Raw genomic sequence first — 26,555 nt, 5'->3', positions numbered from 1 at the left:
TATAGAATGTGAGCAAATTTTTACCACACACACATGAAATAGAGCACTAATTTATAGAATATATAAAGAACTCAAAACTCTTAACCCTCCAAAAACAAAACCAAATAACCCAAATCAATAAGTTGGCCAAGGAACTAAACAGACACTTTTCAGAAGATGATATACAATCAATCAGCAAATATATGAAAAAATGTTCAACATCTCTAGCAATTATAGCAATACAAGTCAAAACTATTCTAAGATTTCATCTCACTCCAGTCAGAATGGCAGCTATTGAGAACACAAACAACAATAAGTGTCGGCGAGGATGTAGTGAAAAAAAGGCACGCTCATACTTTACTGGTGGGACTGCAAATTGGTGCAGTCAATATGGAAAGCAGAATGAAGATTCCTTGAAAAACTGGGAATGGAACCACCTTTTGACCCAGCTATCCTACTCCTTGGTCTATACTCAAAGGACTCAAAAACAGCATACTATAGGGATTCAGCCACATTTATAGCAGCACAATTCACAATAGCTAAACTGTGGAACCAATCTAGATGCCCTTACATAGATGAATGGATAAAGAAAATGTGGTATATCTACACAATGGAATATTACTCAGCATTATAAGAGAATAAAATCATGGCAATTGCAGGTAAATGGATGGAGCTGTAGAAAATAATGCTAAGTGAAGTAAGCCAATCCCAAAAAACCAAATGCTGAATATTTTCTATGATATGTGGATGCTGATTCATAATGGGGATGGGGGGAGCATGGGAGGAATAGACAAACTATAGATAGGGCAAAGGGGAGGGAGAGGAAGGGAGAGAGTATGGGGGTTGGAAAGGCAGTGAAATGAGATGGAAATCATTACTCTAAGTACATGTATGAAGACATGAATGGTGTGACTCTATATTGTGTACAACCAGAGACATGAAAAATTGTGCTCTATATGTGTAATATGAATTGAAATGCATTCTGCTGTCATATATAACAAATTAGAATAAATTAAAAAAGAAAAAAAATCCCAGCAGGAATTTCTGTGCAAACTAACAGATGATTCTAAAATTTATAGAAAGGCTGGGCACCATGGCACATCCTTATAATCCCAGCAACTTGGGAGGCTGATGAAAGGAGGATCACAAGTTTGAGGCTAGTCTCAGCAATTCAAGGAAACTCTGTCTCAAAATAAAATATAAAAAAGGACTGGGGATGTAGCTCGATGGTAGAGTGCTCTTGGATTCAATTTCTAATTCTGCAAATAAGTAAGTAAGTAAGTAAACAATATAGGAAAAAGAAAAGGAACTGCAATAGCTAACAGAATATTTTAAAAAGTACAAATTTGGAGAATTTATACCATTTCATTTTTAAGACTAATTATAAAGCTACCAAAATTAAGGCAGTGTGGTATTGATGAAAAAATAGACAGTGGAGAGACTAAGGTATTTGAAGATCATGTGAAAGAAATTCACGTAAATATGATCAACTGATTTAAAAAAGTTAATTGACAATAATTGTATATATTTGGGGGTACAACATGATGTTTTAATATATGTATGCATTGCAAAATGATTAAATCAAACTAAATAACATATCACCTTACCTACTTTTTTTTTCAGATTCTTTTTTTTTTTTATTGTTGGTCGTTCAAAACATTACTCTTCTCAAGTTCAAGAGTCTAATAGACCACCTACCTATTTTTTTGTAAGGACATTTAAAGTCTACTCTTTCAGCAATTTTAAAATATACAACACATTATTATTAAGTATTGTCACCATGCTGTGCACTAGATCAGTAAAACTTATTCCTCTGAATTAAAACTTTGTACACTTTGATAGTTAATTGATTTGAGAAAGGTACAAAGGTAATTCAAGGAGAAAGGATAGTCTTTTCAACAAGGTGCTGGAATAATTAATTGGACATCTATATGCTGCCTCCAAAAGACCTTTTACCCATATTTCACATCTTATACAAAAATTGATTCAAAATAGATCTGAATTTAAAATGTAACATTATGTAATGTCGAGGGCTGGAGGTGTAGCTCAGTAGAAGAGCACTTGGATTCAATCCCCAGCACTATTATAAAATTATAAACCTTCTAGAAGAAGACACTGAAAAAAATTTGTGGCCCTGGGCTAGGCAAATAGTTCTTAGATATCATTCCAAAAGCATTCATAAAAGAAAAACATTGAGGGCTGGGGTTGTGACTCAGTGGTAGAGGGCTTGCCTAGCGTGTGCGAGGCCCTGGGTTCGATCCTCAGTACCATATAAAAAAATAAATAAATAAAACAAAGGTATTGTGTCCAAGTACAACTAATATCTATATATCTATGTATACACACATATATGTATTTATATATATAAATAAAAACATTGATATTGAACTGCATAAAAATAATTTTATAAAACTTTATTTCTATGAAAGATAATGGTAAATAAAACGATCAGCTAAAGACTTGGAGAAAATATTGTAAGTAACACACTGAACAAAGAACTTAAATCCAGAATACATGAAGAAACCTTAAAACTCAACAATATTTGGAAATAAACAACCCAACTTAAAATGAACAAGTTTTGAATAATAATTTCATCAAAGAAATATAAGACTATTAAGTAAACAAATGAAAGGATGCTCATCATTAGTAATTAGGGGAATGTAAATTAAAACCACAATGATATACAACTGCACATCTATTAGAATGGCACAAATAATACTAAATATTGGTTATTATATGAAGCAACTGGAATTCTCATACACAGTTGCTGGGACTTCAAAATGGTTCAGCCATTTTTGAAAATAATTTGATATCTTCTTATATAAAGCTAAACCTACACTTATCACAAGATCCTACAATTATATTTTTATGTATTCATCCACAGAAAAAAAGTAGTTTATATTCATATAAAATGTTTTATTAGCTTCATTTTAGTATTTACCAAAATGTAAAGAATCTAAATGTCTTTCAAATGATGAATAAGTTAAATAGTACTCATCAGTAGAAAAACTACCTGTTACTGTGTCCTACACAAGGGATCAGATAACTGCACAGAGGTGTTACCTGGCTGAGAAATTAAAACTCTAAAATAATTAATAAGAAATAAAAGACAAACAGACCAATATCAATGGAGGAAATAGAAGAAGCCATCAAAAGACTACCAACCAAGAAAAGCCCAGGACTGGATGGGTATACAGTGGAGTTTTACAAAACTTTTAAAGAAGAATTAATACCAATACTTTTCAAGTTATTTCAGGAAATAGAAAAAGAGGGAACTCTTCCAAATTCATTCTATGAGGCCAACATCACCCTGATTCTGAAACCAAAGACACTTCAAAGAAAGAAAACTACAGACCAATATCTCTGATGAACCTAGATGCAAAAATCCTCAATAAAATTCTGGCGAATCGGATACAAAAACATATCAAAAAAATTGTGCACCATGATCAAGTAGGATTCATCCCTGGGATGCAAGGCTGGTTCAATATATGGAAATCAATAAATGTTATTCACCACATCAATAGACTTAAAGATAAGAACCATATGATCATTTCGATAGACTCAGAAAAAGCATTCGACAAAGTACAGCATCCCTTTATGTTCAAAACACTAGAAAAACTAGGGATAACAGGAACTTACCTCAACATTGTAAAAGCTATCTATGCTAAGCCTCAGGCTAGTATCATTCTAAATGGAGAAAGTGTGAAGACATTCCCTCTAAAATCTGGAACAAGTCAGGGATGCCCTCTCTCACCACTTCTATTCAATATAGTTCTCGAAATACTGGCCAGAGCAATTAGACAGACAAAAGAAATTAAAGGCATAAAAATAGGAAAAGAAGAAATTAAACTATCGCTATTTGCGGATGACATGATAATATACTTAACAGACCCAAAAGAGTCTACAAAGAAGCTGCTAGAGTTAATAAATGAATTCAGCAAAGTGGCAGGTTATAAAATCAACACGCATAAATCAAAGGCATTCCTGTATATCAGCAACAAAACCTCTGAAATGGAAATAAGGAAAACCACTCCATTCACAATATCCTCAAAGAAAATAAGAACTTGGGAATCAACCTAACAAAAGAGGTGAAAGATTTATACAATGAAAACTACAGAACCCTAAAGAGAGAGATAGAAGAAGATCTCAGAAGATGGAAAAATGTACCCTGTTCATGGATAGGCAGAACTAACATCATCAAAATGGCGATATTACCAAAAGTTCTCTATAGGTTTAATGCAATGCCAATCAAAATCCCAACGGCATTTCTTGTAGAAATAGATAAAGCAATCATGAAATTCATCTGGAAAAATAAAAGACCCGGAATAGCAAAAGCAATTCCAAACAGGAGGAGTGAAACAGGCGGTATAGCGATACCAGACTTCAAACTATACTACAGAGCAATAGTAACAAAAACAGCATGGTACTGGTACCAAAACAAGCGGGTGGACCAATGGTATACAACAGAGGACACAGAGACCAATCCACAAAATTACAACTATCTTATATTTGACAAAGGTGCTAAAAGCATGCAATGGAGAAAGGATAACATCTTCAACAAATGGTGCTGGGAAAACTGGAAATCCATATGCAACAAAATGAATCTGAATCCCTTTCTCTCACCATGCACAAAAGTTAACTCAAAATGGATCAAGGAGCTTGATATCAAAACAGAGACTCTGCGTCTGATAGAACAAAAAGTTGGCTCTAATCTACATATTGTGGGGTCGGGCTCCATATTCCTTAATAGAACACCCATAGCACAAGAGTTAATAACAAGAATCAACAAATGGGACTTACTCAAACTAAAAAGTTTTTTCTCAGCAAGAGAAAGAATAAGAGAGGTAAATAGGGAGCTTACATCCTGGGAACAAATTTTTACTCCTCACACTTCATATAGAGCCCTAATATCCAGAGTATACAAAGAACTTAAAAAATTAAGCAATAAGAAAACAAATAACCCAATCAACAAATGGGCCAAGGACCTGAACAGACACTTCTCAGAGGAGGACATACAATCAATCAACAATTACACAAAAAAAATGCTCACCATCTCTAGCAGTCAGGGAAATGAAAATTAAAACTACCCTAAGATACCATCTCACTCCAGTAAGAATGGCAGCCATTACGAAGTGAAACAACAACAAGTGCTGGCGAGGATGTGGGGAAAAGGGTACACTTGCTCATTGTTGGTGGGACTGCAAATTGGTGCAGCCAATTTGGAAAGCAGTGTGGAGATTCCTTGGAAAGCGGGGAATGGAACCACCATTTGACCCAGCTATTCCCCTTCTCGGACTATTCCCCAAAGACCTTAAAAGAACGTACTATAGGGATACAGCTACATCGATGTTCATAGCTGCACAATTCACAATAGCTAGACTGTGGAACCAACCTAGATGCCCTTCAATAGATGAACGGATTAAAAAATGTGGCATTTATACACAATGGAGTATTACTCAGCACTAAAAAATGACAAAATCATGGCATTTGTAGGGAAATGGATGACATTAGAGCAGATTATGCTAAGTGAAGCTAGCCAATCACTAAAAAACAAATGCCAAATGTCTTCTTTGATATAAGGAGGGCAACTCAGAACAGAGCAGGGAAGAAGAGCATGAGAAGAAGATTACCATTAAACAGGGACAAGAGGTGGGAGGGAAAGGGAGAGAGAAGGGAAATTGCATGGAAATGGAAGGAGACCCTCATTATTATACAAAATTACATATAAGAGGAAGTGAGAGGAAAGGGAAAAAAAACAAGAGAAATGAATTACAGTAGATGGGGTGGAGAGAGAAGATGGGAGGGGAGGGAAGGGGAGGGGGGATAGTAGAGGATAGGAAAAGCAGCAGAATACAACAGACACTAGTATGGCAATATGTAAAACGTGGATGTGTAACCGATGTGATTCTGCAATCTGTATTTGGGGTAAAAATGGGAGTTCATAACCCACTTGAATCAAATGTATGAAATATGATATGTCAAGAGCTTTGTAATGTTTTGACCAACTAATAAAAAAAGCTTTAAAAAAAAAGAAATAAAAGACAAAGACACAGGAAAGTAGTTTCAACAGTGAGGGCCTGGAGGGATGATTGGACCTGATAGGTCGGATCTCTGCTCTGTGTGCTTTAAAATGTATAGGGGAGCACATCAAATGGATTTATTGTGAGAAAAAAAATTTAAAGATAAACAAGAATCTAGAGGTTGTGGGGAAATTGGCCTGATTGGAGACTTACCACTGGCACAATAATTCTTCCTCTTCTAGGCAACTGGTACCTCAAGGCTATTTGGGTGTTTTGATATCTTTGAACCTGGGGCTGTCTGAACCAATAAATTCCAGGGTATCACAGAATTCTCTTTGAGCAGGATGTTCCTAAGGCAATGGAGCGGTCTCAGATGATACACACAGTGAAATAGATGAACCTCTCATAGTATCATGCTCAGTGAAAGAAGCCAGTCTCAAAAGGGTTATTTTCTCTTTGATTCCATCTATATGACATTTATGGTAAAGGCACAACTACATTGATGGAGAACAGATCAGGCTGTACTGATTAAAGACAGAGGAAGTGTTTCATTATAAAGGAACTAAAAAATAGAATTTTGAGGCATTTGAAAAATATTGATTGTCATATTGGTCACACAACTCTGTGCATCTGCAAAAACTTACAGAATCATAAATAAAAAAGAGTGAATTTTACTCTATGTAAATTTAAAAATAATTATTTTATTTATTTATGTAAGATTTTTATTTATTAATGTAAATTTAAAAATAAATAAATGTTTAAAATTTACTGTTTGGTGTGCTCCTCAATTTCACCACTGAAATTGGTTCATTGCAAAATCATGGGTTGTGAAGGAGTTCAGTGGGGAACTGGGACAATTTCCAAGCCAATACAGAAATTTCTCCTAGTAGCCTCCTGGGGGCTTCTGCTTGAAGATCACTAGCAAAGTGGAACTCCTATATTCCAAACTATTATAGATCACAGTAGATACTTTATGCTGCTAGCAATTTATTTCTTTCATTAGCTAAAATTGGCTTCCCTATCATTGGCCCTTATTGGTCCTAGAATTATTCTTTGGAGCTATAGATAAAAAGGAAGAGGCCATCTACTTCACCTTAGTGGTGGCAAAAGAATTACATGGAAGGAGAGACTGAAGTGACTCAGTCAAAACATCTCTTGGACCTGTAGTCTATGAAATTCTAGGCTATCCTGAGCCATGAGAAGCCAACTGGTCTGGGCTCTAATCTTAGAAATGCTTTTGTATAGTGGGGATCTGCCAAAGAGGAAGAACAACATACCCCCAGGCCTTCACCTGAGTGAAATTGGGAGGGCATAGTCTCAAGTTCCTTTTACATGATATTCACCTATTTCCTCTGATTCGTTTTTTTAGCCTCTAATTTGATGAAACGAGTCTACAAACCAATTTTGGCAAATAATTAAAAATCCTTGAAGAGGAAGAATTCAAGATGGCTGTTTTAACATTCCCATTGGAGCCATGTTGTAGCCATCTGGGCCACCTGCCTGAAAAGAAGGGGTCCATTTCAAAAAGTACCTTGAACACTTCCAGGTGTCACCTTACCTGTTTGAAGTTGCCATTTTTCCTCTGCTCCCAATCCATCATATCATGAAAGATGGGAATCATGATATTCCGTACTTCTGGCTGTGGGACTAGTGTCACCCCCAGAAAAGGACCAATCATTCCCGGAATAAAGTGGATCTTATGTTCACCTGAACAACAAAACCCAACAGATATTAGTTTATGAATGCTTTGTTACTTCCATGGAAGATTCCCAAGTGAGCCACAGCACATGCTATGATTTTTTATTGAATGCTTCTGAGAGTAAAGTAAGCTCACTCCTATGGTTTTCTGTGAAACTCCCTCTCAGCTTTTTAGAGTTCATAGGTAAAGCTGGCCCAGCCTATTTAAAGCAAATGTTCAACAGGCTCAAACTGTTTTTCCAATTTCCTGGGAAGTTCCAAAAACTACCTGAAAATCTCTGAGGTCAAGAAACAGAGTTTGCTATGGGATTTTTGAATACCCTAAGATAGTTTCAGATGGTCTTTTCACAGCATTTTTTTAAGCAAGGAAAAGTCATATATTTTTGCTTAAATAAAATTTACTTTTCCTGGGGTTTCTATCTCTAGCCTAGAGGCATTTAAATAGAAGAGGATATCTGGGCCTTGGTCCAGTTACCAGGGGCCAGAAATCCATGTATCTTTTTAATGCTTGTGCTCCTGTATGCCAAAGAAGCCCCTCTTCTGAGCTGGAAGGAGCCTCTTGCACATCCCTACCCTGTCAGGATGGCCTGGAGACTCTTTGCCCATCCTCAAATCCCTTGTATTAAGATTATTTTTCTTTTCTTTCCTTCCTTTTCCTTTGTTCTTTACTTCTTTCTCTTTGTATTTTTTATTGGTGTATTATAATTGTACATAATGATGGGATTTGTTGTTATGTATTCATACATGTACACAATATAACAATATAATTTGGCGAATATCACTCCCCAATCACACTGCATTTCTGATGGTAGTGCCATACCTACTTGGATCAGCTCATCCCTCAGCTTCCTATAGGAGGCCTTCCCATGGGAAGTGAGGGATGAACTTCTCTCTGACTGGCCTGTCATCTGAATAGTGTTTCCAGAATTCAGGGCTAGCCCTGAGGACTATGGAATTGGACTCTTTTGTTCCTTGCAGTGGTGAAACAGAGAACCATCTTCAGAGCTCTTCTTTCAGTCTTTCAGAGACTAAGGAAGAGACAAACTGTGGACTTGTATAATAACTGCTACATCAAGTAAAACCAGTTCTCAGGGACCACAGAATGTCATTTTCACCAAAAGCAATGACGTAAGAATGGCTTCATCAGGCGAATCTAGTATCTTTTAAAATTTCTTCTATTTTGAAAGTCTATCTAAGAAGAAAATATTAGCCCTAAGGTCAATTCTGCATGTTATAATCTTGGTACTTGATATAGTTGCCAGTCTTTTGTATTCCTGGAAATTTCACAGTCAACTTCAGGGTTCAAATCTATTACTGTTGGATGCAGAGTAACAGTGCTAAAGCTGGAAAAAGTCTGCTTTGGGAAATGCATCCCCACTCAGGGATGGAAGACCCTCTTACTGGAAGAAATGCTTCAGACCTTGTTGCTGCCTCTAGATTAGGAATGGAAATGGTTAACAGATGACTGTAAGATTTTATGACCATCATTCCTAAGGCTTCAGAGCCATGAACTTAGTTGAAAGCAGACCTCACTTGAAGTAGTAACAGTAGCTTCTCTAGCATCCTGACAGGCCACTCAGATCCCTATAATATAGGCTGGCCCGGTTAGTCATCAGGGCAATTGAAAGATTGTCATGTATACCTAAAAAGAACAAATAAAAAATTCTGTATATATAAAAAAAGACTGTACCAGAAATACTGATTTGACAAGTTTATATTAAAAAAAAGTGGCTATTAGAGAAGCTGTGGCTAGATGGGTAAACAAAATCAATCGCATCCAGTGGCTCTAACTCCTTTCTCACATGTTCTTTTATGCAACTGATGTCAGGTATGTGATTTGGATGCATGAATACTATTAAAATTAATATCCTTGCTCATGTGCTAGGTATGCTCAAGATCTATCTATGCTTTTGAGCCTACAACATCCAGACTGGGACATGAAAAGCACAGAGCATCTTACAAGCATGGATTCTCAAACTGGAAAAATTACTGGAGCACTCATCTTATTCTTTTGACTTTAGTTCTCTAAAAAGGGACTGTGCATATGTAGTACTGGAGTCTTATTTTTCAGCCAAACTCTCTCTGCCAAAAGCTTTATGCTTCATCCATCTGAAGTGTTACATTCAAGTTATATAAGAATCTCTTGGGCCTGAACTAACAACACTCAGAAAGTCTGAGGGATGCTATTAGTCCTGGTAGTTTTTATTTGGCTTTGAAATATATGGAAGGGAATAACAGGGAGAAAAGACCTACCCAAATTCTGCCACATGCTGAACAGTTCATAAGCCATCATCACACGCATGTCCCCATACCTGGGAATAGTAACACAGGAGCCAATTGTTAGTGGAAAAAGGTTCACACCTCAAAACAGGGTTGCAAACCTTATGAGGCCAGTACTTCTGTACTGTCATTCCAAAAGTTTCTTAAAATGCTAAGCCATTTGGTTCTTAACTGAACCCTCACACTTGGTCTATTGGGAAACTACCCATGTGAGAACCCAATGGTCTTCCAAAGGAGCCTGTCACAGTAACACAGTCCCATCTGGGAAAGGGGTAGGGAGATGAACAGGAGACATCTGTCTTACTTATCTAGAATCTTCTTCCTCTTGGCTGAAGTAATGATTTCTAGCTGAAGGCTTGGCTGATTTATGAATAGAACTGCCAGACTAAAATAAGAATTCCACACCTAGAAACACAGAAAAAAGAAGAATCACGTGACAATATGAGTACTTAACTTGAAGAGAGTTATTAAACACATGAATATAGTACAGAATCCATTTTATAATCCTAAGATCCTGATTTGTTTTCCTATAAAATATCTTTTCAAATAGCACCCTCACTATTTTAGTTAGTGACTCCTTTTTTAAAAAAATACCTTTATTTATTTATTTTTATGCGGTGCTGAGAATCAAACTCAGTGCCTCATACATGCGAGGCAAGTGTTCTGCCACTGATCCACAATCCCAGCCCTTTAGTGACTCTTTTTGATGCCAATAGTGTTGATTCTGTATAGAAAACATAATCATAGATGCCTGGCTCCCCACACCTCCAAGAGGGGAGCATCCAGAACATATTCTAATCAGGTTTGGAAGCTGTTTGATACTCTGAATATGTTAATAAATAAAAAATATTATTAAATAAAAATAATATATTAATAAATAAAAATCTGTAATCATGTTTTTTGGCTTTCTAGGATTATTGCAAAAGTAGTGATGGGTTTCAGGAGTTCCTACCTTGAAGTCAAAGTCTGTCTCTATGAAATTCTTGTGCAGTGCAGAGGATAGGTACTGGACAGTTGTGACTATAATACTGCATCAAGGAAACAAGATATTGATAGAATTAAAAGACTAACAGTAGCATCTGACAACAGCACCAGTTGTCTATAGCCCATGGGAAAACTTAGTACAAATTTCTCCCACATACACGGAGACTAGAAGATAGTACAAAAGAGAAGATGGTACAAATCCCACTGAAAACTAGTTGGTGAAATACACCACAGTAGGTAAGATAAAATAGGGCATCCGTGGGCTCTTGATACTTCTTCCCTCTGGGCCTTATGGTTCTGAAAGATTTCTCAAAGAGTAACTTATAGTATTTTTGGGGAACTTTGGATAAGCAATATATATTATGATCGCTATATAGAATTTAGGACATAATTTTATTATTTTACTTGATAATAGAGGTTTATTATTATTAAATCCTTGTTTTTGTCATATACTAGTATTTTCCTCTATGGGTAATTTTATTTTAGTTCTTGTTTTAGAATATTATTCTTATTCTTAGAATGGGCACTTATAAGAAGCAATGGGAGGCTACCCTACTGGAATTGAGAGCATGGGTTGAAGTAGAAAAGGAGTTAAGTAGGACAGATTTAATATACAGGACCTATGCTACTTGCAAAGGGACTTATGGGGCTTATATTTAACAGTGACCTCCTGGGCTTTGGTGTAGAAAAGGGACAAAGCAAAAATAGTGTATTAGACTAGTCTACCATCAGAGGGGGTGATAAATGTTAAGGGTAAAAGTCTTGGAAGAAGAGGCTGCTCCTGCAAGAAAGACTGGAAAGTCTGAAGTGCCCTGAGCAGAGATAAGAGAGAGAAACATGAAGAATTCCAATGGAAAATCCATTATTTGAGGAATTATCTGTGCAACTTTATAATCATCCATCTTTCTGTTCTAGACCAAACATTTGCAGTTCTTAGGGGAAAAAGAGATTCTATAAAAGGCACAAAGTGGAAATATCATACTGGTACCTTGCTAATATAACTAACAAATAATTTTACTATATTCAGTAGAATGCCAACATAAAAGATAGATCAGTGGGAAGAGGCAGTGGGCTAGAGAGTGGAGGCCAATTAGTCTGCTTCTGAGTAAATACAGATTCAAAGGAGCCATCCCCCTACCACATGTATCACTCACCTGGCTTGCTAAAAGGAAGCATAGGCTAGAATATGAAAGGGGCAGATAAGTTAGGGTCAGCCTTAGAATGAATTCAATGTCGGTAGTCAGAGCTTTGCAGCCAGGTTTCAGGTGAGTAATTAGCACTGTCTATGGAAGGCAAGTACCACCTGGCAGATAACACGACTCAAATCAAAAGGAGGGCTTGGGACACTGCCTAAACCTACAGAGAGCAGAGGCCATTGGCCTTTGGGCAGGTCTTTCTCAAGGCGGAACCCTTCAGTGAATATTATATATTTCACATCCTTAACACATCATTTTCTATGCTCACTATACCAACATCTACCAGGCTCTTAGGCTATAGTTTTTGAGTTATCTTTGATTCTTTCCTCTCTGTGTTGTTATGGTCAATGGCCAAGTCCTGCTGATTATGCTTCCAAACATTTTTTTCCAATTGCCAATTCTTTTATCTTTCCATGATCTTGCCCCCCCCCTCTCTCACACACACACACTCTACTTAGTATAAGAAACACTCTGTGAATGTTAGTGCAGGGCCCTTTCTTACTTGCTTGTTAGCAGTCTCATCACCATCCAGTCCCGAGGAAAGACACTCATCTTCATCAGGTTTCGGAACACACAGAAAATCTTCAGTAGGAATTCCTGACCACAGAGGAAAAGCTGATGTGAGATACCACCACCACCACCATAGCACAGATTTCCTTATTAGGCCCTTCTTGACTTCTAGACCATGAGAGTGTATAGAGCTGGTGGGTTGGATTCTGGTTCCCTCTGTGAGTTGTCTCTCAGAGGGAGGCAACTAAGAGACAATGAATTCTGAGTACTCTCACAGGCCAGATGGGAGCAGACCCAAGCTGGACAGAACTGAGGAAGTTCTATACCTACCCTGTCCCCAAAGATGAATACCAAAAGCACAGGAAAGACTAAGGCCTAGCAGAATTGGTATCAGACTGAGTCCATGGACCTCCTTCTTTGAACCATAGCCCATGAGCACTTGATTGTACAAACATCATTTTTTGGATATTAAGAACACATTGATGGAAGAAGCACTTTAGGAATGATAGAGTAAAAACCTCTGAAAATTGCTATGGTGTATAGCTTAGTGGTAGAACATGTGCTTAACATGCCAAGGATTTGGGTTCAATTCCCATTACCAAAACAAACAAACAAAAAGCAAAACAAAACAAAACCAAAACCAAACCAAAACAAAACAAAAAACCAAACCTTCCGAAAATCTACTCTCCTATGAAAGAAACCAAAGACTTACAATAATTCAGGAGTACTTATTCAGGAAAAATGTATAAATTTCAGAATAGTAGCCTTGAAAACAAGCATCTATAGAAATGCAGCAGTCATGAAAATAGTAGCCACTGGACAGGACAAAATGGTTTTAGAACTTCAAAAAGTCTCATTCCCCAGAGAATTGTATTATTTGATCTGACACCTTCCCATAATAAACCTGTTCATAAGGTTTATCTTTATTTAACTGACTCAGCTTACTCTCTGAGAAAACTTTATTCCCACGGGTACTTATTGGAGGAAAAAATCAGCCATATAATTTAATATCCCAGTTGCACGAAGCAGCTTTATCAGGGTAAACAAGAGAATAGCCAAAAAAAAAAAAAAAAAAAAGTAAAAGAATGAGACATCCATAAGGGGATTTGAAAAGCTTTGAAAAGCTCTAACATATTCTTGGCAGCCTAGAAGGAAATGCAGCATTCCTAGGAAACATTCAAGAAGCCCAATTTCTCCCTTCTGGTTGACTATAAGGATATGTACAAGCAAGAATTGAAGGCTAAGGCAGAGCTATAAGAATGTTAAAGGTGAATATACAATATTCACAGAACTCCTTAGCAAAATGCAAAATGTGAAGATTTAATGATTTAAAGCATTTAAGAACATCTCTATTGAGTCATTAGCTAATCACTAAAGAAACAAACATCATTTCCAACAAAAAACAATAAAAAGCAAGAACAAACCCTAGGGATGTGATATTTTCAGATAATAGGTTTAGGATCTGGAATGCTCCCCAAAGGTTCAAGTGTTGAAGATTTGGTCTCCAATGCAGCAGTGTTCTGATATGGTGCTCTTGGGAAGTGACTGGATCATAAAGGCTGTGACCTCATCAGTAGATTAACCCACTAACAGATTAATAATTTTATGTCAATGTTGGGAGGTGGTAGAAACCGTAGGAGATGGGGCCTGGTTGGAGGAAGTAGGTCATTGGGAGTGTGCTCTGGAAAGATATATATCTTCCTCAGCCTGTTCCTTCCTTCCACTCTCTGTCTCACTTGCTCTGCTTTGTGGCTGCCATGATGTGAGCAGCTTTTCTCCATCACATTCTTCTGCCACAATGTTTCTGCCTTTGGAGCCAGTTGATCATGGACTAAACATTCTGAAACTGTGAGCCAAACTAAATCTTTCCTCCACAGTTGTTTTGCTCAGGTATTTTGTCCTAGTGACAGAAAGCTAACAGTTGTCACATTATATAAAATGTCCAGTTTTCAACCAAAAAATTATAAGGCATAAGAAGAAATAGGAAAGTATGGTTCATATATAGGAAAAAGAACTCAAAAGAAAAAAGTATAAATGCAATGTTGTACCAAATAAACAATATCAATAAAATGGATAGAAATTATTTTTAAAGTATCAAACAGAAATTCTGGAATTGAAAAGTATAATAACTGAAGTGAAATTTCAGTGGAAGGGCTCAGCAGCAGATTTCAGCTATCAGAAGACTCAGCAAACTTGAAGATGGTAAAAAAAATTGAATAGAGCCTCAGAGATCTTAACATTAAGGATATAAATATATACTTAATTAGTGTATCAGGAAGCAAGGAGAGAGAAAGAAAGAGGAAAATATTATTTGAATAAATAATGGTCCTGAGCTTCTCAAATCTGATGAAAATCTTTAATGTACACATTCAGGAAGTTCAATGAACTCCAAATGGAAAGAACTGAGATCTACCTATAGACATATGTCAAAACTGTCAAAAGTAAAAAACAAAGAGAATCTTGAAAGCAAAAAGAGAGACCAAGAGTTGGTTCTTTGAAAAGAACAGAATTGACAAAACTTTATTTAGACCAATCAAGGAGTGAATGGTAAAGATGGAGGTCTGGGGGGAGAGGGCTGGAAAGCGTGGGTTAAAGAGAAATATGAGCTAATTTCTAAAATTAGGGACAAAAGGAGGGAAATGTGAAATCTTTCTAGTTAGAGAACTAGAAAGAATTATGGTTCTGCTATGAACAAATGCATACCAACAAATTATATACCCTAGATGAAATGGACAAATTCTTAAAATGATACAAACTGCCAAAATTCATTCAAGAAGAAATAGAAAGTCTGAATAGATCTATCACAAGTGAAGAGATAAAATTAAAAAGATTTCACAAAAGATATCTCTTTCTATTCTTTTAAAAATATTTATTTTTTAGTTATAGGTGGACACGATATCTTTATTTTATTTTTATGTGGTACTGAGGATCAAACCTGGTGCCTCACATCTGGTAGGTGAGCACTCTACCTCTGAGCCACAACCCCAGCCTCTATTTTTCTATTCTTTATTTCATTTATTTTTACTCTAATCTTAACTACTTTTTTCCTTCTGTTTGCTTTATTTTTCTTTTATTTATCTAGTTTCTTCTTTTTTTAAGATGTTGATAGACAATTTTATTTTATTCATTTATTTATATGTGTCCTGAGAATTGAACCCAGTGCCTCACACATGCTAGACAAGTGCTCTACCACTGAGCCACAACCTCAGCCCTGTCTCTAGTTTCTTAAAATAAAAGACAGGTTATTAATTTGAGAGCTTCTTTTTTACTAGATGACTTCACTGGTGAAATCTATCTTATACTTAAAATAATTAATACCAATATTTGTATTTATTATTATATGTGCCACTTTCAGTGTGAAATGGCATTGTTCTATTCTGGTTTTGATTCCCTAATAACTAATGACATTGAGTATATTTTTCTTGTGCTTAATTAGCCATGGGTACATCTTGTTTGGGGAATATCAATTCAAATTTTTTGCCAGTTTTTTAAAAAAATTTTATTTGTTCTAATTAGTTATACATGACAGTAGAATTCATGTTGACACATCATACATAAATGGAGTATGACTTCTCATTCTTCTGGTTGTACATGATGTAAAGTTATACAGGTTGTGTAATCATATATGCACATAGGGCAATAATGTCTGTTTCATTCTACTCTGATTCCTACCTCCAAGACCCCTCCATTTCCTTCCCTTCCCTCTGTCTAATCCAAAGTACCTCTATTCTTCCCTAGTCAACTACCTTATTGTGAATTAGCATCCGCATATCAGAGAAAACATTTGGCTTTTAGTTCTTTGGGATTGGCTTATTTCACTTAGCTTGATATTCTCTTGTTCCATCCATTTATTCACAAATGCTATACTTTCATTCTTCTTTAAGGCTGAGTAGTATTCCATTGTGTATATGTACCACATTCTCTTTATCCATTCATCTGTTGAAGGGCACCTAGGTTGGTTCCTTAGTTTAGCTATTGTAAATTGTGCTGCAACAAACATTGATGTGGCTGAATCACTGTAGCATGCTGATTTGAAGTCCTTTAGGTATAACCTAAGGTGTGGGATAACTGGGTCAAATAGCTCATACTACTTTCCAGAGTGGTTGCACCAATTTGCAGTCCTACCAGCAATGTTTGAGTGTACTTTTTGCCCTGAATCCTCGCCAACATTTATTATTACTTGCATTCTTGAAAATTGCCATTATGACTGGAGTGACATGAAATCTTAGTGTAATTTTACTTCACATTTCTCTCTAATTGCTAGAGATATTGAACATTTTTCCATATATTTATAGATCATTCATATTTCTTCTTCTGTGAAGTGTCTGTTCAGTTCCTTTGTCCATTTACTGATTGTGTTATTTGGTTTTTTGGTGTTAAGTTTTTTGATTTCTTTATATATCCTGGAGATTGATGCTCCCTCTGAGGGAGCTTGTAAAGTACATATCATACATTCTGGCACATAATAGAAGATTAATAAATGACAGTTATAAGATAAAAAAATTTGGTGTCACATATAAGAAACTACTGCCTAAACTAGGGATATAAAGTAATACTTGTGTTTTTGTCAAAGAATTTTATAGTTTTAGCTCTTTTATTTAGGTTCTATAATATGTTTTGAGTTTTGTATAGAAAATTAGAAAAGAGGCAATTAATTTCTGGAAAAACAAAAAGTTCTACAAGAAAAGAAATATAATCAGAGTATAGCTTGCCACAGTATTTACCTAGCTGTTAATAAGAAAGTCTATCAAGATTAACTTTAAACAGAGACATGAGATGGGAGGGAAAGAGAGAGAAAAGGGAAATTGCATGGAAATGAAGGGAGACCCTCATTGCTATACAAAATTACATATAAGAGGTTGTGAGGGGAATGGGAAAATTAACAAGGAGAGAAATGAATTACATTAGATGGGGTAGAGAGAGAAGATGTGGGGGAAGGGGAGGGGGGATAGTAGGGGATAGGAAAGGTAGCAGAATACAACAGTCACTAATATGGCAGTATGTAAAAATGTGGATGTGTAACCGACATGATTCTGCAATCTGCATTTGGGGTAAAATTGGGAGTTCATAACCCACTTCAATCTAATGTATGAAATATGATATGTCAAGAGCTTTGTAATGTTGTGAACAACCAATTAAAAAAAATAAAAAAAAGAAAGTCTATCTAGCAAGAATGAGGAAACACATATATGTGAGAGAGGAATGGTTCAGGAGAATCATTCCCTTTTTCCATGGAGGAAGAAAATAAATAATAACTGATGATATCTAAAAATTATCAGTAGAAGCTTCCTGAAAAACAGCAAGAGTTGAAAATGGCTGCCTTTGGGGAATAGGGATTAACAATTTGTCATGCTAAGGCAGGGAACTACTGTTTTATATAATAAACTTTGTAGTATTGTATTGTCTGTTATTATTTTATTTTAATTTTTGTAGCACTGGGGATTGAACTCAAGGATACTTTACCACTGAGCCACACCCCCAGCTCTTTTTATATTTTTGAGACAGAGTATTGCTAAGTTGCTTAGGGTCTCACTAAATTGCTCAGGGCCTTGCTAAGTTGCTAAGGCTGGCTTTGAACTTGTGATCCTCCTGACCCAGCTTCTAGAATTGCTGGAATTACAGATGTGCACCACCATGCCTGGCTTTGTTTGACCTTAAAGTCACATACACATATTGCTATAATAAAAATAACCATGTAAGCAAAAAACATAAGTGTGTATGTATACAGATGTATATGTGTATATACACATTATTAAAAAGTAAGAGAAGAATGCCAGCCTGACTGATATTTGCTTAATATAACACAAAAGATGAAAATGATCTAGAACAGTCAAGTCTATACTTTCTAGGTCCACACCCAGCTTAGGTGCTGCTTGACCTGGATGTGGGTTTTTGTTTCACTTCAAGGGCTGTGAATGCTATCAATCTGCAGAGACCCAAGTCTGTGGAAAGGGAGGCTTCATTAGATACCAGAAATTTACAACTGATATTTTTTAACTGACTCAATATGGTTAATAAAGTTTACACAAGTTAAAAACAGGGTAAAAACACAAGTTAAATACCATGAAGTATAAGAGACTTGGTTCTGTATAAAGGCAGAGCACAGTCCTAAAGTCTGCAATGATCCTTTACCCAGGGAAGAAGTGAATAGCATGCTCTAATGTAAAGGCACAAACCCCAGAAGTCTGTTACAGTTGATGCCTTGCTCAATTTGGGCAATGCTCTCCTACTGACTGGACCCCAGGCCCATTTCTCTGCACCATGTGCCCCTCAGTATCCAGCAGCCCAAGGTAAGCAGTGTACATCTTGGCTTTCAAAATTATCTTCCAGAAATACATTTAAATGAAGAAGAGTTGTCACCATGATTATTATAGTTATTAAATATGTACCTGGTTTGCAGGGGCAAAATATAAAGGGGGCTACCAAGTTCTTAAGAAAGGGAGCAGTCTTGAGTTGCTGACCCAGTGTTGCCCAAAGTAGTCTCTAATGGTACATGGTCACAGAGCTATCAGTCAGAGAAAACTTGTCAATGTGGGGACACTGCCAGCTTTCTAGAGGCCATATACTTAGCTATAAATTTGGGCTGGTGAATCCTATACACTTGGTAGTGATAGTCACTTGAACTCATGCCCCTGACAGGGAAAAGTCATGGGAAGTTTTGACTACACTCTGCCTTTCTGGGGTGAAAGGCTAATCAGTGCTCTACTTCTTACCTTGAGTTCATCCTTGCTCTGGAAGTTGTCCAGTAGGTGCTGGTAATGAGTGTCACACATTTGTCGCAGCAGTGACAGAAGGCAGGAGACATACTCTCCCTGGAAACCAATGCAAAAAATCACTTAGCACAATCACCAAGGCTGTGTTCCCCCCATCCACAGAGGGCAAGGAGAGAAGGGAGGGTCTGAGATGGCCCCAATGATAATGGAAGAAAGGTGACAATTCTGATCCTGAAAATGAGCTTTCTTTTCTGGAAGGTTTGGGAGTCTTAATAAGGCATTTGCAGCATGAGGCTACTAAAAAACCTTAACTTATAGTAAAGTAGTACTGCAAAATAAGGAAAATATTCGCATCCCTTACCCCCCAGGAAAGTTTTGGTTAAATAGTCTTTTGTTGTCAGAGCACTATACTTAAGTCTGTAGGAGCTACTTGGAAGAGCAAGCATGTCCTTTTCTGAACAGAATTTGGACGTGTCCATCATGCTAGGATAGAGGAACTCTTCTTCAAGGACTTCCTGGGGACTTCCCAAAGCTTGCATAGGGCAACTGGACTGGGCAAACAGAACATGGCATATCAACATGACTGAGGGAACAAACTATGGCTTTAAATTGAAACTTAAGGATAATTATAAGTCTTTAAAATTTCGTCAAGTTCCAACTGGGGTTCACAGAAGAAAATCTACTCTAAAGACTCCAAAGATCATCTTGTAGCATTTTTAACATGGGGCAGTCAAGTATGGCCTCCTTCTAGAAGGCTGTCTCCTCAGAATGGAAAGAGAAAAGGACTTCAAATATTTCCAAACTAATGGGAATTTAACAATTTTTTTTTAGTGTCTCAAATCCCTCCTAGATTCCTGAAATTATCACACATATATGTGTGTAAAATATTTACATGTGTATGAACTGAAAAAATATATACATGTGTGTACTGAGTTTTATTTGAAAAAATGAGCATTATAAGTCACAATTCTTTTGTTGTGAGGATCAGATGAGTTAATATATATGAAACAATGAAGCACAAAGTCCTGTATACAAAAAAGCACCCAATAAATTAGTTATTATCATCCTTATTATAATTTATATAAAATAGATCACTTCATTTGTAATATTGGTTAAGTGCTTAAAGCAGGGTCTATCCCACAGCAAATACTATGTAAGGGTTGGTTAGAAGGATGGTTTACCAGGACACACCAGAACACATTGAGAGTATTCTCATCAGGGGATAAAGGAGCAGACGCTCTTTCCAAGCCCAGTGCTCCAGATTACATGCCTACTCCAGGCACACTCCCTGCTCTCCCTAGTATACTAGAGCTTGGCATGCTCCCATAGAGGGTTTTTCTCAAAGAGAGCTCTGTAACCTCCCATCTGCCAACTGGAAGATTCTGCACAAACTGTTTATCTTGTTAGGGTTGAGAAGTTCACTCTGGGTATGGGAATGGGGACTGAAGGCTCAAGGCACAACTCCCTGTCCCTACAGAGAGGCTTTCCCAGATTGTTTCTCTCCTAACTGGATCATTCAAAATCGTTACTGAACAATGCCTAAGCAATTCTAGCTCAACAGTTTTCCTTCCACTAGAAACTTACATACAAAGAATATGGACAAAAACAACCAATTTGTAGATACTTGCAAATTCTGAGAAAATTATTCTGCCTGCACATGATTTAGGAGAGCATGCAGTAGAGTCTTCCTAGAAGAAATAGTCTATTTTTTCACCTTCAACCTCTTAATACATTTACCACATCCCTGCTTCATTCCACATTATAGAGAATAACTTTGCTTAAAGGCAAAGGTCAACTGAAATGGTGTGCATTAAAACAGGACAAGAAGCATTTCCTGAATCTGCCCTAAAGTAGACTCCTGGGAATATGAATTGAGAGCTTTTAGAGTGGAGAGAGGAGTTAGATTCAAGAAGGGGAAGAAGGAAGCATGCTGACCATCATGCAGGAAGGGAGGCTAAGATGAAGATGGTGGGATAGTGAGATGGAAGATGATGTGGAGGAGCCCCAGGTTAGAAAAGAAGGCAAGAAAACCTGAATGTTAGTTACTAACAGTGATCTCGGCTGTGCACTGCGGGCACCGCTGCCCTCTTACCGCCTCCTGAGCGTGCGATTTGCTCATGATGGTGAGCAGAGTCTGCAAGAGCACGTCCAGGAGGCTCTCCACCATCATCTCTACCTCCTCCATGACATCTGCCTCCTGGGGTGAGCAGTGAGAAAGCATACCATTAGCACCAGGCCAAGCTGATGTTTAGCTGGCAGCGCTTACTAATTGAGCCATATCAGGAGTGGTCTTCTGACTGGATTCTTAAAATTGAGCTCTTAGCCTCATCAATGTGTAGTACCTGCCTTCCTTCCTTCCCTCCTTTCTTCCTCCCACCTTTTTTGCTTTCTTTTTTTTGGGCATCAATTTCTTCCCTTTCTTTAGCAGTGAGCTGCCTATTCCCTCAGATATGACCTTGAGCTATTAGTAGATCTTATTCACTGTTGTGGCTTTTTCTGAGGCCTGTTGGGAAGGAAAGCTGCCAAATCTTATCTGGAGCCAAGAACAAACAATAGGATTACTATCACCATCAAAGTTACTCTTGAGAAGCTAGGCCTCTGTCATCAGATTTACTTTAAGTCTAGACATCAAAGCTCCTCTTTGGGTCCTGTCTCCTGATCAAACCAAACATAACTCTTTCTTTTAGTTGTCTCTTCTGCTCTACCTGGATCACCTAGCTTCATATATATGTTCTTATTACCTGGACCTTGGCCTTCATTTTAAATGCACTTGAAATTCTATTCTTTAGGAGAATTAATTTAATAAAATGGTATATAAGAAGCCCATTCTTGTTCTTAATCTTTCTTTATACTTTCCAAATTTTCTATAAGAAATATGCATTTCTTCTATTATCCTAAGTATACAAAATAAATATTATAAAAAATTATTACCCTCATCCATATCTTTCTTTCATTTCTTCTCTACCTCAATTCCTCCCCTCCCACCAAATATCTCTTTTTAATAGAAGGAAAAGAAAGGAAATAAAATAGATAAAAGCATTATTCGTTGAAATCTGACCTCTGAAATACAATTCTATTATCTAATAGGGCTTAGAACTCTTGTGGCTAACATTTTCCTCTTGAATATCCTGACCTGTCTGGCATGAAGTAGGAATGCCATATGGGTGGAATCAAGCTGTCAGGAAGCTGACAGAAAAGTCTGAATGAGCAAGCTGCCCCTTAGTCTGGGTCTGCTTCTTGTGTTCATGCCTAATATTCTAAGAAACTCTAGAATTAACATGTTTTGATAGAATCCGAGAATGGCAAAGGATTGGACTTTCTGGTAGTAGAGGTTATTATATTTCTGGGTAGGTTTATGGTAGTGCAACTTTTTAAAATAGCAAGAGCATGTTGAACGGAGAAGCCTGCTGGGCACACATAACACTTGTTCACTTGGATACCTTCCTGTCACTGATGATAGCATCTGACTGAGAGGCACACAAAGTGATCTTTGTTGGTCAGCATCTGGCTACAGAAACACAAGAGTAGGGCAGAACTGAGTAGGGTGGAGTGGGTGTGGGGCCACTACCAGAGAGCTGGTTTTGACGATGGAAAAGATGCTGCCGAGAATTCCTGAGCAGATTAGTAGCTCTTTCTGCTGTCTCAGGTGAAGGTGAATGTGATGGAGAACCACAGGAAGCAGGATACGACGGGATTCTGGGAGAGAAAACACACAGATGAAGAAGCCCTTCAGAGGAGAACTATCTACTGCTGGAAGTTGGTGACATTGTGAGATTTAACTTGTTTCAAAGCAGGTGAGGTTGAAACTGGATCAAGAGAAGAGGTCACTCCCTACCCTTACAAGGGCCTAAAAGCTTTGTCTGGAAATTATAAGTCATCCTACAACACTGTTCTTCATTCTCATTTCAAGCTCCAGCATCCACAAAATTTTATCCAGGATGAATGGTAGGAGTCTGAGTGCAAATGAAATCTCTTTAATGATTAGACTCCAAACTAAAAGCAAAGTTTATTTTACGGTGGAAACTCCATGTAGATGTTATACTTACCATGAACAATAATGACTAGATTTAGAGGCTTGATACAGATTACTGACTGACCCTCTTCAAGCCCCTCCCATTCTGGTGCACATTCACTTCAAGGCATCAGGCTTCCTCTTTCCCCCCCACAGGCTTGTTAGACTGCTGCTTGCTGTGGCCGCAAAAATAAATGGAACAGGAGCACAACTTTTGTCTTGTCATAGACTTTGATAATTAGCCAACATTTATTGTCAATCCTACTCTGTACATTCAAGTACTTCTCTTTTCTCTCCCAATGCTACCCGAATAGCATTTTCATCAGAAGTTGTCTATATTTAGAACTCTGACTTATTCTGAGACCTTAGGCAATTTGTTTCTTCCTCCATGGATTAGATTATTATCATCTGTTCATGTTCTTCTCTAAACTTACTTTACAGAGTTGATTAGAAGACAAAGTGAAATGCAAGTGTGAACATGTTTCTGGTACCTTGTACTCCTACGTGGTCCATGATTGTGTGACCCTGTAGGTTTGACAATACCTGGCCAGCATGATTTAGTAAGATTATCAGTAACACAAACAAGCCATGGTATTTGGATTTATTACTCATATTTGACAATATTAAAGTACTTCATATGAAATTCATAAAGTTTTTTTTTCAGTCAAAGACAAATTGCTTGATATATAGGAGATTTGGCACTGCCTTGCCAAATACTTATAATATATTTACAATATGTTCAAAGAGAATAAAATAACAACTATTCTGTGTTTAAAAGTCTGCCTAGATAAAGGAAAAGTTAATACTGTATTTAATAGACCAGGATACCAACATACTAGGATTTATAACAATAAATAGCTACTTTCAGACAAAATAGTCATTTGTTATTAGAACCTGTTGAAGAAGACACCAATATACTGAGAATATGCGTTGATTAAATGACATCACTGGTAAAGAATTTCTTTGCTTTAGGGAAGATAAATACAAGTGAAATGCAAATGAAAATTTGGTGGTGGCTAATCATCTCAAAATTCAATTGGTCTAGTGCCACATACATTTTCAGAAAAAAATTTCTGAAATGATTATGTAAAGCAGTTGAGCACATGCAAAAATACTAGAAATAAAGAGTATAAGTGTGAGTAGTCTGTGGTTTTCCTTCCCACATATTTCAAAAGCATCTTCTTTTAAGCAGTGCACAAAGCTTGGGTGTACACTGGCCTTGGCAACACTGTGTCTAAACCATTGATGACATTATCAATCAAGGAGCTAGAAGAAAGCAGTGTTTACCATAAACAGTTACTAATGAAAAAAAGCTGAATTTCTTGGTGGCAGCTTTATTATCAGCAATACTGTACAATGTCAGAGATAAGTCAAAGGGCATACCTATTTAGTAGTTGAAGTGTACATAGCCACTGAGCTGAGGAATTATTGTTCTTATGTTTTAAAATCAAACTTAAAAAATTAACCAACCCAAATTCTAAATTATAAAAATTCTTCTGGGTGCAGGGGCAGATGCCTGTAATCTCAGCTACCTGAGAGGCAGAGGCAGGAGGATCACAAGTTTAGGCCAGCCTGAGACACAGATGTGCCCCAGGATGTGAGTACTAGGAATAAACTGTAAGACATAAGGCCTAGATCTTGGCTGCATTTCTAAACATAATTCACCAAAAATTCTATACTTTAAGGGTCATTTTTTTTCTTTGTATCTATTTATTTTTTAAAATTTGAGACAGGGTCTCCCTAAGCTGCCTAGGCTGGCCTTGAATTTGCCATCCTCCTACCTTAGCTTCTTGAGACGCTGGAAGGGGTTGCTGGTTTCTTATACAATGATTGATAAAACTGATCCTTTGATTAGCCCCGAAGGGGAGCAATGTGAGTCTGACTGACTCATCCTAAACTGATCTACCTGAAAAAGAAAACAGGCGGCTGTCCACTGTTCTGGCGATGGATTGAAGCTTCACCACATCCATGGACTGTCCGATGTGCACAGTGCTTGGCATGCTCCCTAGAGTTCCTCTCACAAATTCTGCCACCTCTTGCACAGTGAACATTTGCAGCAGTTCATCAAAGATAGTTGGGAAAGAATTGAGGAGTGCAGCCTGCAGAAGCAAGTAAATCTCTGATTAGCTCAGGTCTGCATCTATCTTACATGTTCAATGATATGAGGTTGAAAAAAGCTGAGAAGGTATTGCAGCACCCCTGCCTTGGGAGGTTCCTTCCTGACCCTTGATTCTATCCTGGCCGATAGCACTTCTGGGGGATGGAGTAACCAAAAAGGAAAGAAGAGACTTTAGTGGGGCTAAGGCCACTTGAAGCTTTCATATTTACCAAGGTATTTGCAGGCAAGAGAAGGAAGTATAAAGAGAAATTTTCTCAATGTGGCTTACAAACCATAGTTATTTTTGCTCAAATGGATTTTAATGGATTTAAATTTTTTGTTTGTTTTTATGATCAAGCTTGTGACTTTCTTATTTTAGTTCCAAACTAAAATCAGGAACCTCTTAAAGAAAATATGACAGAGAAATCTGAGAGTCTTCAAATAGCATCAGCTGTTCTCCACTCACAGCCCTGTAGTCAGCATTCTAGCTCTGAGACTATTTCCCCAGGATAGAGATGTTTGTATAAAACCAAAAAATCTGAAGACTCTGCAAATTATTTTCTTCATATGTGATGTGTAGTAGTCTCAAGTATAAATTTAAAAGGATGGGAAATGTATGGATTTAATCACTCATGTACTCTTAAGAACTGATTATATTATCTTAAGAGTTTAATGACTCTGATGACCTAGGCAAGGAGATCAGGTGTGCGTGTGCGTGCATGTGTGCATACAGGCTTCTCGGGTCAGAGTTCTGGCAGACACATACAGTGGCCTCTTGAGGATTATCTGGTAATAAAGATAGTTCAGGCCCTTAAGGCAGTAGAACACTTTAGAAGAAAGATAATGGGGTTTTGGGCTGGGGATGTGGCTCAAGCAGTAGCGCGCTCGCCTGGTATGCGTGCGGCCAGGGTTCGATCCTCAGCACCACATACCAACAAAGATGTTGTGTCCGCCGAGAACTAAAAAAAAAATAAATATTAAAAATTCTCTCTCTCTCTCTCTCCTCTCTCACTCTCTCTTAAAAAAAAAAAAAGATAATGGGGTTTTGCACTAGACAGACATGAG

General features: G+C 37.3%; 1 protein-coding gene across 1 annotated transcript in view; it reads right to left on the bottom strand.

Moving 5' to 3' along the window:
* Window positions 1–26,555, bottom strand: part of DOCK3 (dedicator of cytokinesis 3) — a 695,231-nt gene that overhangs the window by 54,297 nt on the left and 614,379 nt on the right. Inside the window, exons 24-32 of the mRNA XM_081301421.1 lie at window positions 25,299–25,491; window positions 22,949–23,076; window positions 21,431–21,577; window positions 19,381–19,479; window positions 12,660–12,754; window positions 10,930–11,005; window positions 10,282–10,382; window positions 9,951–10,009; window positions 7,558–7,706 (exon numbers count right to left, since the gene is read on the bottom strand). Of these exons, the coding sequence (XP_081157547.1) occupies window positions 7,558–7,706; window positions 9,951–10,009; window positions 10,282–10,382; window positions 10,930–11,005; window positions 12,660–12,754; window positions 19,381–19,479; window positions 21,431–21,577; window positions 22,949–23,076; window positions 25,299–25,491 (1,047 nt within the window). The remainder of the gene's footprint in view (window positions 1–7,557; window positions 7,707–9,950; window positions 10,010–10,281; window positions 10,383–10,929; window positions 11,006–12,659; window positions 12,755–19,380; window positions 19,480–21,430; window positions 21,578–22,948; window positions 23,077–25,298; window positions 25,492–26,555) is intronic.

This window comes from Spermophilus citellus, assembly GCF_964194105.1.
Source record: "Spermophilus citellus genome assembly, chromosome: 7".
NCBI lineage: Eukaryota > Metazoa > Chordata > Mammalia > Rodentia > Sciuridae > Spermophilus > Spermophilus citellus.
This window is presented reverse-complemented; position numbering and strand designations above follow the sequence as displayed.